The following is a 13,425-nucleotide window of genomic DNA, read 5'->3' on the forward strand; positions in this document are numbered from 1 at the left end:
GTTCATTTCTGGGAGTGAGAAAGTGTCTTCTCTTATATGGAGAAATGTAGAGGGAATTTCTCATGTATGGTTCAGTGTTATGTTGCAGCTGTATTATATATTATTAACCCCTTAAGGACAATGGGCGGTCCCTAAACCCATTGAAAACAATGCATTTTGAGCCCGTACATGTATAGGCTTTGTCATTAAGGGGTTAAGTATCTTATTTGATTTGTTAAGACGTATATAATGAATTATAAGCCTTATTATATCATCAACTTAACCCTTAACTTACCACTCAACCCGTTTAGTGAATAGACCCCAAACATTTCTGTTTTTAATTTCACCTACCTAGCTGCCCTCTCCTGCTGATTTTCCCCTCTTTAATTTGCATTCCAAATTCCGCCTTTGTATCACGTGTATTCACTTGGTTTAAAAGTCCAGCCATTTTATCATAAGCAAGTAACACGTCTGTACATAACAATATCAGTATGTTACATTGCAGGGCTGGTTTGCGTGGTTGAATATCATGTTTTAAAAAAAAGAAAACAGTTGCAAGTTTAATAGCTCATTAAAAGGCATTAAGGGTCAAGGACAAAAGCCAAGTTACTGGGTCGCCCCCTGTCCAGACATGCGACCATCTGCTTTTCCCCCGCAGGCAGCAGATGGACTTTTAGAGTTAAACTGGATTCCCTTAGTGCCTCTTGGAATGTAGTCGCTGTCTGAAGAGAAAAGAGCCTTACTGAAAAAAACTACCATCTGCCTTTCTTGCAATGTAGGCTATGTTGTCATTAAGACATCCGATACTTGCAAAGATCAAAGCTTTTATTCAAAGCTATCTGCCCATGGGAGATAATTTACTGTCGAAGCAAATGCAATATATTTATTTCATGGCATAGAATGTGATCTATTTTAAGGCACATGCATGGGTTCTACTATCAATGGTATCAAGGTCTTAGTATGTCATTGCTACCCTGCATGATACATTTGCTTCAGAAGCATCCCCAACTAAAGGTCTCCCTATTGAATGTATTACATATATGTCCACATATATGCCAATGGACACACATCATGTAACTATGACATTACAGCAATGTATATGTGTGTATATATGTCAATTAAGTAGGTAAAGCTTTTGTGTACCACTAATGTTTTGATATATATATAATGCCCATAGTGATGTGTATGTTATTTGCTTGCCATCCCTTTATTACTATATTTATGATAGATGAACCCAATGCATATAGACAAATAATTGACAGAATAAAGCGTTGTGTTTGAGTATTATTTCACCATGAAATATGAGTTGCAGATAACTTCAGGGCTATATATACTTTATGGGTGCCCTTAGGAACAAAGAACACGGGAGATGCCACCTATAAGAAATGTTTTCCAGGACATGAGGAAAACGGACAAAAAAGCTTAAAGCTTATTTAAAATATTCAGAGCGTAGGTATGTCATTGTAGACAATGTCTGATGTGTCTAGTGGGAAATATGATCCTGGAATCCTAATTCCGTATGTCTGACATACAAAAGAACACGCAGATTGCACGCCACACAAGTATACATTACTAATGGAAAAATAAACCGTTTTCGTGTATTAATTCAAGTTGTATTGTCGTCCATCCATATCCATGAAATAGCTTGAATAATCAGCTGATTTTGGCTTAACCCCTTTAGGATGCAGGAACTGATAGTACATCCTGATAGCAGGTCCTTTAAGGACATAGAATGCGCTGTACTATTTTGGTGCAGTAGAGGGAGGTCCATGTGCACGCATGGCTGGTTGTTTCATTAACAATCGTGCTTCACCTAGACAAAACATTGAGTGGTCCGAAGAAACCCATGCATAGCTGTTGGATTGTGTTTAAACTGTTGAAGCTTTTTTTGCTTCTGTGATAAACATTGAGGGTCTGAGGGCCAGGATATGATGTCACCTCAAGGGACCGAAGCGCTCTCATTGGTCAGTGGACAACACAGGTAGAAATACGGGCCGGGAGGGTGTTTATACACAAGTATGATATTGTGTGTGTCTATGTAAGTATGTTATTGTCATGGGCATCTGCAAAAATGTTTTTGGGGGGGGGCATAGTTTTGAGGTCATCCTTGCTCTTCCCCTTCTTGGCCATGTCATGTAGGGTGGGGCATAGTCATTATCAAATAAAGTGCAGGCATGCAAAATGCTGAGAAACACAAAGCCAACGATTAATAGAAGGATCAAGCTGCCATTGTATAATTTTAGTGTTGCAATATCGAATCTGTTTAAAGCACTATGCACGAATGTCATGTTGTTTCTATGAGTCCAATTGTTATGATTATTTTTTCGATTAATCGGATAAAAAAAAAACTATGCAATTTTTTCGTTTATTTAAAATAATGTAATGAACAAACTGATTGTTAAAAACAAACAGAATAAAAAAATTAAAATTTACATTAACGTGTCATTAACCCTTTTGTAAAAAGGAAGGCATGATTGACAACCAACTGTATGCCAATTAAGTGAAATGGTGTTATGATGCAGAGATCCAATGGGCAAAGCCTCTCTATACAAGACCTTAAAATGGTCTCAAACATTAATGGAGATTCTTCTCTGCAGAGCACATGGCAAATCAGTTAGGACATTTGGTCACCTTCCACTCCCTCCCCCAGTGCAATGTCCTTTCCCTTTTCTATCACCTTGGTCTCTAAGGGTCACTGGAGAAGAGTGTCCAGCAGAAGGAGGACTTATTGTGTTTATAAAGTCCTGCCAACTCTCTCTCTCGCTCTCTCTCTGAGTCTGCGTGGAGATGATCACAAGGGAGTGGTAATTGTATCACGTGTTTACAGGCTTATCCTGCTGTTTCTTTGTTATTTCCATTCAATCAATGAATAGATAGTTTGGTAACAGCATATACTAACTTATAGTAATTTGTATATGTATTGTTAATTTGTTTAGCCTCTCTTAATAAATATTGTTAATTGCAGAAAACAAGGAGTGTGGACTCTGACTTTACACTCGATAGTGGTTATTGATAGCATAACAGTGTAAATATATATATTCATACAGTAAATGTTATTCAATAATTATAGTAAGATTCATAAAATACAGACACGTTTTTATATTTATAACACCTTTTATCTCTATCACAATGGCATTTCTCCGATTGCCTTCTTATTTTACTGACATAATAATAAAAGCTCTATTTTTAAAGGCACAAGAACCCAAACACAATATTTATCAAACTAGGGTTTAATACCTAAAAACATTTTATTAGTAAATATTAATTCATATGTAAACTATTTTTTCATATTTAATAAAAACTGATTGCGAAAAATGCATTTCTTGTTTTTATTTCCTTTTATTTGCCAACCTGCCCCAGTGATGCACATCTGCTCCCAGGCATGCCACTCTGCCCCCATATATGCCTTATACCTCCTATATGCTACTCTGCCCCAGATATGCCACTCTGCCCCCCCAGATATGCATTATAACTCCCTATATGCCACTCTGCCCCCCAAGATATGCCTTATACCACCCTATATGCCAGTCTGCCCCCTAATATGCCTTATACCGATATGCCTTATCTCCGTATATGCCACTGTGCCCCCCTGATATGCCTTATATCCCCCTGTATGCCACTCCGCCCCCCAGATATGCCTTATACCTTCCTATAAGCCACTATGCCCCTGATATGCCTTACACCCCCCTGATATTCCTTATGCCGCCCCCCCTATACTTCCTAGTGTTTAGTGGGGGCAGTCGGTGAACCTCCGCTGCTGGCCGGCACTTTCGCTAGAGCTTCTATGACTGACCACCAGAAGGTCATGTGACACCGGTGCTCCATCATAGAAGCCCAGCGGAAGTGAAGTGCAGTAGCGAAGGATGTTTGAGCGCATCGCATAGACGCCCATCGGCTGCCAGAGAGGAGTATCCTCCGCAGCGCTGAAGGGGACATGGATCCTCCAATCTGGCAGCTGGTGGGCATCTGTGCCATGCGCGCAGACAACCACCGCTTCTGCCCTCCACTTCCGCCGGTGCTTCTATGATGGAGCACCAGAAGGTCATGTGATGCTGGCGCTTAGTCACAGAAGCCCCAGGCGGAAGTGGAGGGCAGAAGCGGAGGCTGTCCGGCTGCCAGAGAGGATGATCTGGGGATTTGGATCTTAATGTTATAGGCCGACCTCTATTTGAGGTCGGATTATAAAACGAGGGTTATTTTTCAGAGCATTTTATATTCGTTGACAACGATTTTAATTATCGATTGTTATCGATTTTATTGATTAGTTGTTTCAGCCCTATTATATAATACTTGTTATGTCTTGTTTACCCATTGTACAGCATTATGGAATATGATGGCGCTATATAAAACAATAATAAAGGGTAAAGAGATAAACTTTCATAGCTCCATTCCTGCCTTCTCCTTCAGCTCTTTATGTCTTATATTGACCTCCGCCCTCTGCCATCTCTTTGCCCGTTATGTATTTTCCATTTTTCCATATACACCATTTTCTTACCTTTCCTTGCTGCAGATTTGGGTGGTAAGGGCAGCGGATCCGTGCGCTCTCTTTAGTGCGGGGGTGGAAGGCCTGTGACGCTGGCCTTGCATGGTGCTCATATCTCCTAAATGCAGCCAGCAAGCGCGAAGCAGTGCAAGACATGGTTATTGTGTTACTATATTAGTGTTTAAATATGTTAGTGTGTTACTGTGTGTGTCTGTGTAAGTATATTACTGTGTGTGTGTACGCTTGTTACTATGCATGAACTAGTGTGTATGTTAGCATGACTGTGTGAAGGAGGACCCCACCATAAGTCTTGCAGCGGACCCTGGCATTTTTTGTTATGCCACTGATGGTAAAACGATAATTTATGTTAATCTATAACAGCCTTTTATCTACTTTAGATTTTACCAAATGTATTTTTTCTCAGGATATGCCTATTTGATTGTATTTATGTGTTAGGTAAATATTAACTTGCGCAATATGATACACATGAAAATGGCACCTATATGTTGCTGGCAATATAGCTCTAAAATGTTTCAATTATAATTGCATTCTAGTTTTAAACTGTATCTAGATAGCTTCTTGAAATTACTGACAAATGCTTTCCAAGCTTATTTTGTATGCTGGTCTGTGAAATGCACCATCCATAATCATGGATTTATGTATTTATTATTACTGTTATTATTGATCCATTTATATAACTACATCATATTCTGCAGCACCGTACAGTCATTTGACCAACATATGATTTGTCAAAATTCTGAAATTTAAAGGGAATCATTTTTCTAACATTTTACAGTGCTAAATGTCTTTTTTTTTGTTTCCATAGGGGCCAGATGTGCGGCAGAGAGATTTTAATCAATAATCTCCTTAGCCAGTTAATTCTCTTTTACTTGTTTCAATGCCGTGGCTTCTGTCCTCCTCCCCCATTCCGACTGCGTTAGAATGTTTATAGTTTGGCTTCGCCGTGTGCTTGATGTATTCTGTGTCTTCCTTCGTTTCATTGTTTTTTTTATGAATTCCTTACTGCTTGATTCCTCATTTTATTTTCTCTATTCCTCTGTATAATTTTTTAAACAATATATTACTGTTATTGTTAGGAAAAAAATGATTTTTATTTTTTTGTGCTATGTGAGAATGCTAGAGAATATTTATTTAAAAATTAATTTACTTTCTACGTTGTATTTCTCTCGTTATTGCGCATGGAAATCTCGAGCAAGCCAGTGCTGAAGCTAGATGACACTGAATATCTGTGTTAGGGCATTGCTGAGCAGGAGATGCTCATCTGATAGAACTCCATCCCCTGAATGGAAAGGTAAAAGAGCAAAGCATAGAGAAGATTCTGATGAAAATGTATAATTTTAAAAAAAGAACACCAAAATAAGGTCACACTCGGGTGTCGTGTGCAATAAAGTATTTTTACTTGAAAGTTGTGTTTTACTGAAGTGATGTTATTTACTCCAAAAGTTTTGCATTGCAAAGGAAAAAAATACAAAATGCAAAATCCACATCACAAATTTGCGGATATATTTTGACACTCTTAGAATCTACGGTTTAGGGAACTGTCCCTTAGAGCATGTTTCTTCTCTTGATCTTGACCCAGTTTTGTATAGTATTTTTTTTTTTACTTTTTTTTTACTAATGTAAATGTATAAAACTATACCCAAGCAAATGAGTTGGTTAATATTACGCTACAAGCATTTAAATACCCAAATAAATTTCCACGGAAATAATGTATTTTTTGGAAGAAAACATTTTATTATTTTTTTTTCCAAAGAAAGAAAAAGATATAAATACCAAAGTATAAAACTTGCGTATAGTACTTTGACATTAGTCTACATGGATATTAGAAGAGTGTAAGTACAGATCAGTAATTAAGACACATTGGAAGGACAGGTGCATTTAATTTCATGTACATTTATATCACAAACCACACAGATACAAGAGGAATTCAAATACTGCTGCCAACAAGTTAGATGATAGGATCACATTACTATTATATACTGCAAGCTATTCTACAATGAGGTTAAAATCAAAATGTATCCTACTCCTAAATTACTCACTAAACGGCATTCGTTAATAGTATTTGTAGCTGCATAAAATGTTATTGTTAGTATTTCCTTTGGTAAGGGGGGAAGTATATTCCCAATGTATCCATCTGAAATTGTACAATGGACACTATTGGCATAGAAAGCATAGATTTAACCCCTTAATGACAAAGCCCGTACATGTACGGGCTCAAAATGGGTTTAGGGACCGCCCATTGTCCTTAAGGGGTTAACAATGTATTAAATTGCGACAAGCTGTAGCGTTTTACGTTCTACCCAGTGAACTAATAAACGGACCTCTTAATGCTGGAGGTATCAGAAAGGATTATGTTATGTTAGACCTTGAAAAAAAAACAAGCCATAATAGCAATCAATGAATTACTGTACTTGAGGTTATTCTGAATGCAGCCAAACGGCTTTGTTTTCTGGTAAGTTTGTACGTTATATCAAGAACCAAATACTGAATGCAAAAAAGCTGTATATGTGAGATTTTTTTTATTTTTTTTTCACTTAATGATTAATGTGTGCTGGCTATGTACTCTTAGCAGCTACCTTACAACACTATAATAATAAAAAAAAGTCAATAATTAAAGTACAAATAAACAAAAGGTAAAAATGTGATTGCTTTTTAAAGGAACATCTGTAAAAAGCAATTATCTAAAATATTTGAATTTATACATTTACATAACAGTTTGCCCTTTTTTTTGACATTTTCACAATGTTCATATATTTCCCTAAACTTGTTTGTGAACTCGATAAATGACCACAATTCATATTTTCTTGTGGGTTGTTTTTTTTTTTTTTTTACTAAATATGGAAATATAGATTTGCAATTTGGAAGGGCTAAGCAATACAAATTTTAATCAAAACACAAATCTTTGTCTACATTCTTCGGTAAGTATTGAGTCTCAATCTTTAGTAGTCCTGTAGCCACATAGTACATCATACTAGTCCAGTAAGAATAATTTAAAATTATATGACAATGGGCACTAGTACATCATAAGATAATTCGGTATCCATATTCAATTGACCTGGTTGATTGATAATTACAATTATACCCAATCCCTTATAGAATAGTTAAATTACCCTCACAGTCCTAAATAACTGACCTGCATTAAATAGGCGTAATTATTGAACATTCTATATAAAGAATGTTTCCCCATGCTGGATACGTACATGCAAAAGTAAAAAATAAAAAAGATAATCTAGACCCCAGGGAACACGTTTATATTAAGCTTACATCAGACATGCAATTCTATGTGCAGAAATTTAAATTACTTTTATAGTTACTCTTTAAGAGCAGAGAGAAACATATTACCCCAATAGCAATTCCTCTACATAGCAGCTTGCAATATTTTTTTCACAGCCCAAAGAGACAGCTCTAAAATGATCAACTTTGTTAACCGAGTTTTCCGAAACATTTCTGATATTTTTAGAGAAACATCGAAACATCGAAAAAGGATGGCACTGCACAAGGCTCGTTAGCGTTTTGTGAGACAGGAAAGTCAGAATTAACCTCTTAATGACAAAGCCCGTACATGTACGGGCTCAAAATGCATTGTTTTCAATGGGTTTAGGGACCGCCCATTCTCCTTAAGGGGTTAAACAAATTTATTTTAGATTTTCATTTTCTTGTGAACTAACCATAAGATAACTGCAATGCCCTGTGGTGCTTTTGCAGAAAGGTTTTTAAACAACTTTTAGAAAATATATATAGCGTTCTAACTTATTCCTAAGCGTAACAAATATGTATACAAAATCCACACAGGAATACATTGTCCTCAAGCCAGCAATATTTCACAAATTCACTTATGCATTTGTATTTATAATAACTGTTCTGGGATAAATATATTCACGGGAAGTAGTTCTCTCACTATAGATGTGAAAAAGTTATTGTTAAGAGTATATAGTATGGGCTGAGTAAGGACCTTGCAAATGTTGCCAATGCATATGTTGGGTGAGAATAGGCATCCAGTTTAAGATACAACTTCAGCGGCATGATATTCTGCTACATTCTCTCTCGCTATTCTCATATTATGGTCATTTCTGATTTTACAAGTGGCATTCATGCATATCTCTGGGAGTTTGGGTCGGGCTGGAACGCTTTCATTTTCATCAACAGGGCTGAATTCTCTCATTGGTTTTCCAAGCTACTTTTTATCTTTTTTCCCAGATTTCTTCTTGTTGCCTCCTGAAGGTGCAGCGGCTTTACCGTCACGTTTCCCAGCAGCATTAGTGAGCGTCGATGTCGTTCCCGGAATGTAGATGTTCTGTCTGTAGTCCGGTACGTGCTGCAGGGTGAACTGTGGTCCATACCGTGCGCTAAGTCCCATGGTTCCTGTTCCTCCACCAAGCGCAGAGCTTCCTTCCGCTGCTTCTGTAGGATTCAAAGTCAAATAGATAAATAAAGAATGCACACACAGAAACGGAGCGGTGGATATAAAAATATTGCATGCTTCCAAATCTAACCTGAATGCCCATGTACTAAATTACTATATAGAATAAGAATAAACATTCAGCCTATCAAGTCTGCTCATATTTTCCTGCTGTAAAGACTTATAGTATTTGGTCTCATCTTGGATTTAGGATAACATTTGCCTATCCCTTGCATGTTTAAATTCACTTACCGTATTAACCCCTACAACTTTTACTGGGAGGCTGTCCCACTTATCTACTACCCTCCTAGTAGAATGAAAGTTCCTTACATTACAATATATAATTATTTTTATAATATATTAATAATTTAATCATTTTGATTCATTGAATTAAATTGTGTATGTAATATAAAGGATTATTTCCATTTTAAATAATGATATATCAGCCACATGCGATATGACATGATGACTCAAAGCCGCACACTCCATAAGATGACCAGTATGCGATGTATATTGTTCCTTAAAGTTTCTTGACCAATGATCATAATTGGCAGCGAGTAAAGTGTTTATTGTGCACATGGTCAACTTTTTTGGCTAAACCTTGCAGCCTTTAGCAAGATGTCCTATAAATTATAACTGTGTGGATATGCTGCAAGTGAAAACATCCAAACTGAGACCATTACAGGCAGGGATGCAGTAAATGATGTCGATCAATACGGGATATTGATTTTTGTAAGAGCAACAGTCACCTTCTGTGTCAGCCTTCAAAGGGTTGTTTCTCTTTTGCAATGTTACATTTTTTTACATGGTTAAAAGGAACATTCAGTTGTTTGGTTAAATGATGTAGGGGACCATAATGTACGCATTATAACAGTATGTTTTATCATTGTTGGGATGGCCATATAGTCCCTTTATCTGTGTGAGGTTATAGAAAAATGTCTGCATCCTACAGGGCAGCAATATTTGGTTAATGAGATATATGGCCACTGCAAAGTAAACCACTCAATATAGTCATACTTTCTTTATTAAAAAAAAAAAACCATAATGTAAGAAACAGTCATTAAGTAATAATGATTCCAGCAAAAACAGCAGTATTCCAAAGTGAACTATATATATATATAGCGCTGTCTCCAAGGCTGTCTCATTTTTACAAGTTGCTGATGAACAGGTAAATAATGAGCTGCATGATGTAGGATGTACAAACTCATTAAGGGGAATCGGTTAAACACCACACACGCTAGAAGAAGAAGTTTGTGATAGTAAGCGATAGCTGAAAATATGTCCTGGAAAACAAGACTGATTTGGTTACCCTAGTGGACATCTCTGGATATCTGCATGGATGTAAGTGTGCTGGTGTTAAGGTTTCCATGTGGGCTATTTTTGTCCTTAAGACCTCTTATTTTTATTTTTGCTGACCACCACCTGTAACGTACTTCCCTGTATTAAAAATGATTTATGCATGATTAAGTAACCGATTTTCTTCTAGTCTCGGTTTATGAAACTCACATCATGCAGTGATCAGCAATCTATCTCCTGAAAAATCCTAATTGGGGATAAGTAGTTTTCTCCTAGAGGATGGAGATCATGATACATGGAGAAACTCGGCTTCTCATAGAAACACGGTGCAGGGCACAAACAGCCTCCATGGATTATAATTAAAAATAAATGACATGCCTTTTCCTTTAAAATGAATCACTTTGAAGGTGCTGTTCCACTTATACAAAATAATAATTACCAGCTCTAGTATGTTAAACAAAGACTCATTTACAGATTTGTATATTTTTTTAATTAGTAAGGCAAAAATGTGATAAAAAAAACCACACAGGCAAACTAAAACCAAAAAGGTCTTTTAGCTGTATTCACTAAGTCTTAGAATTGAACTTTTAAGCTGATATACTATTCAGCTCCCTGATATGGCCTTTTTCCTCACTAGGATTGACCCTTCATAATGTAAAGATATATTTGAATTGGAATGTTGACCTCTATTGCTAACTCCCTGTTTAGGGAATATATAATAAATATACCTTATGTAATCAGGACAGCTATGACATCTGATTTTTATTTAGTTAAAACGTATGCAATGCATAAAAAATGTGTTTTAGATAAGCCTCCTAAAAAACTATGAACCTGAGGATAACCCATTTTAGAAGCACACTACATATGTATTCGTGGCTCGTGCTGATTCCACTGTTTATATGAGAAAAAAGCTTCTAGTATGTAACAAAGAATAGTAACACCCAAAGTAAGTGCCTCAAAATTAATTAGGTAATAAAAATTCAATGAAAGAGTTATTGTTCACAAATAAAAACTGACCGTTTGCCGATGCCAAGATCATTGCTTGAAGTCTCTCCGTTTCAAACTGGTTGTTTGGCCACACTCCGGCTTCTTCTGTGGGTTGAGCTCTAAAGGGACCAAAAAGACATCGGCTAAGCCATTTTTATTGATCTTAAATCATATTGTTAACTGCAATATTGCTATACATCTAAATAAATCTGAAAAAGCAAAATAAAAGAACATATTATTATTAATATTATTATTATATCCACAGATATAGGTATATAAGGCCTTGAGCTTCACCTGCTCGGACCTTTCTAACCCCATTTCTACAATTAAATATGGTTGTGGTTTGTTAATATATTGTATTTATATCATGTTCTAGTTTATGTTAGAAAGTGTCTTTATTGTAGTAATGATGAAGAAACCGATTCAAACTGACCCAGATATTTGCCTTGTCAGCATCATTTTTTTAAGGGTTAACAAACTGTACCGGAAAACCAATGTAGTTTAGCATACTCTGAATTCTGTAAATCAGCGTTTTATTTCATAGTAACATAGAATTTGATGGTAAATAAGAACCATTTGTATAGGGTATAATCAGGAGTGATGTGCCATAAATTAGATTTTTGAACATTAATGTTAATTAAGATCATTGTTAGCTCCGATATACTCTTATTATTATCCGAAAACAATAACAACATGCTTTCAGTTTTCTGTTTCTTTTTCACGTGCTTTGCCAAGAGTATAACGGGTTTGATTGATAATCTATATATATAACTCAGAGAGTTATTGTTCACGGTACGATTCCTCAGTTTTCCTCTGGTGCTTTTGACTGTTCTTATCCTGTCTTTCTTTCAGTCTTTGGGCAGGCGAAAGGTTATTATCTGCAGTCCAATTCCATGTATAAATACATAAATAAATCCTTTGAGTTATCCATAAATAAATCATTTGCTGGCGTCACAAGATATGTTTGCATCGTGTCCTTTTAAGACCTCATAACGTGTAATGGTATAGATGTGGTATCAGTAGGCATTTCCAATGTGTATATTGGATCAGGAAACAATACTTTTCACGTTCACCATTCAGATATTGCTGGTACTAGACACCATAGGCTTGCATACAAAGAAAGATTATTTTTTTTTTAAATTATTGCTACTTAAATGTTAAATGTTGGATTACGTGCTCTAGAATAACTTTAGTTTTCTTAGTGTTGCTATGGCTTGATCGTCCCATCTCTTCAAACGAGTTCATTAATAAAATAGGGACCAATATTTTATTTAGGTACCTTTATCCTCCAGAATCAGTTCTTTAATTTCTGTTTAAAGGATCTCCAAATTGCATACAACTAAGCAAGCGCAGCTACATTAAATGGCTCCATTTGCAGAGTTAACTGTTTTATTTTTCTCTCTGTAGTTTGATATGTTTAGTTAGCTATTTATATAATTTTATATTATAGTGCAATCGTTTTTTTTGTTAGGTGTACATCGAAACACAATAAAGTTGATAAATTAAAAATGCATTAAAGATTGTTTTTTGTGTGATTATCCTCATGCAATTTAACATAATTGCTTTCTTCTATCTAGTAAGGTTTTGTTGGTGTTAAGGGAATAGTCTTCATCCTTGTATATAATTATATGCATTTCTTCTGCATGGGAGTGTTCTGTGCTTCTTCTAATGGCTCTGCACAAAGATGAAATGATCCATCATTAACCAACGATTCAAGATCATGGGAGGATTTATAAACCTGACAAGATACACTAGATGAAGGCCGCTGGATTAATTCGACGCATTGTGGAGAGAAAAGAACCTGGAACAAATGGAGCATATCACCTGATTTTAATGTAAGATAATTGCTGCTTTGTTTTTATTGAATAAAATGTTCTTTTAATACCAATGGTTTTTATCTTCTTAAATGTCAAGGACTGGATTTTGGAACAAGGAGCACAGTGACCTTATGGGTTGATGTGGATCATGTGAGCGGTGTCCTGAGTGGGCACTGCCTACGACGACTTTAATAGACATATTGCATTATAAATATTTCATTTTGTTTTTCCATGCTTTACTTAGAGCATCTTTGTGACCCCATAAAATATAAAGGTGCCATTTATTTATTTTATGCACTTTGGGTGTGTCGAGCCCACAAGTATTTGTTTTATGTTATATCTTGTTTTCTTGGCTGGTTGAGATTGCAGCAGTGCACATCTCTACATTTTCACAATGATTTAAGATGCTTCATACCTTTTGAACCTATAATATACACTCCCTC

The 13,425-nt window shown here is 36.1% G+C and overlaps 1 protein-coding gene across 22 annotated transcripts in view; it reads right to left on the reverse strand.

The window, feature by feature from the left end:
• Positions 1-6,196: 6,196 nt before the first annotated feature.
• LOC128492871 (protocadherin gamma-A3-like) overlaps positions 6,197-13,425 on the reverse strand; it is a 258,015-nt gene continuing 250,786 nt past the window's right edge. For all 22 annotated transcript variants that reach the window (XM_053465612.1, XM_053465617.1, XM_053465599.1 and 19 more), the window contains 2 exons: positions 11,196-11,284; positions 6,197-8,884 (listed from right to left, as the gene is read on the reverse strand). In XM_053465612.1, the coding sequence (XP_053321587.1) occupies positions 8,658-8,884; positions 11,196-11,284 (316 nt within the window). In that variant the 3' untranslated portion in view covers positions 6,197-8,657. The remainder of the gene's footprint in view (positions 8,885-11,195; positions 11,285-13,425) is intronic.

This window comes from Spea bombifrons, chromosome 4, assembly GCF_027358695.1.
Source record: "Spea bombifrons isolate aSpeBom1 chromosome 4, aSpeBom1.2.pri, whole genome shotgun sequence".
Classification (NCBI taxonomy): Eukaryota; Metazoa; Chordata; class Amphibia; order Anura; family Pelobatidae; genus Spea; species Spea bombifrons.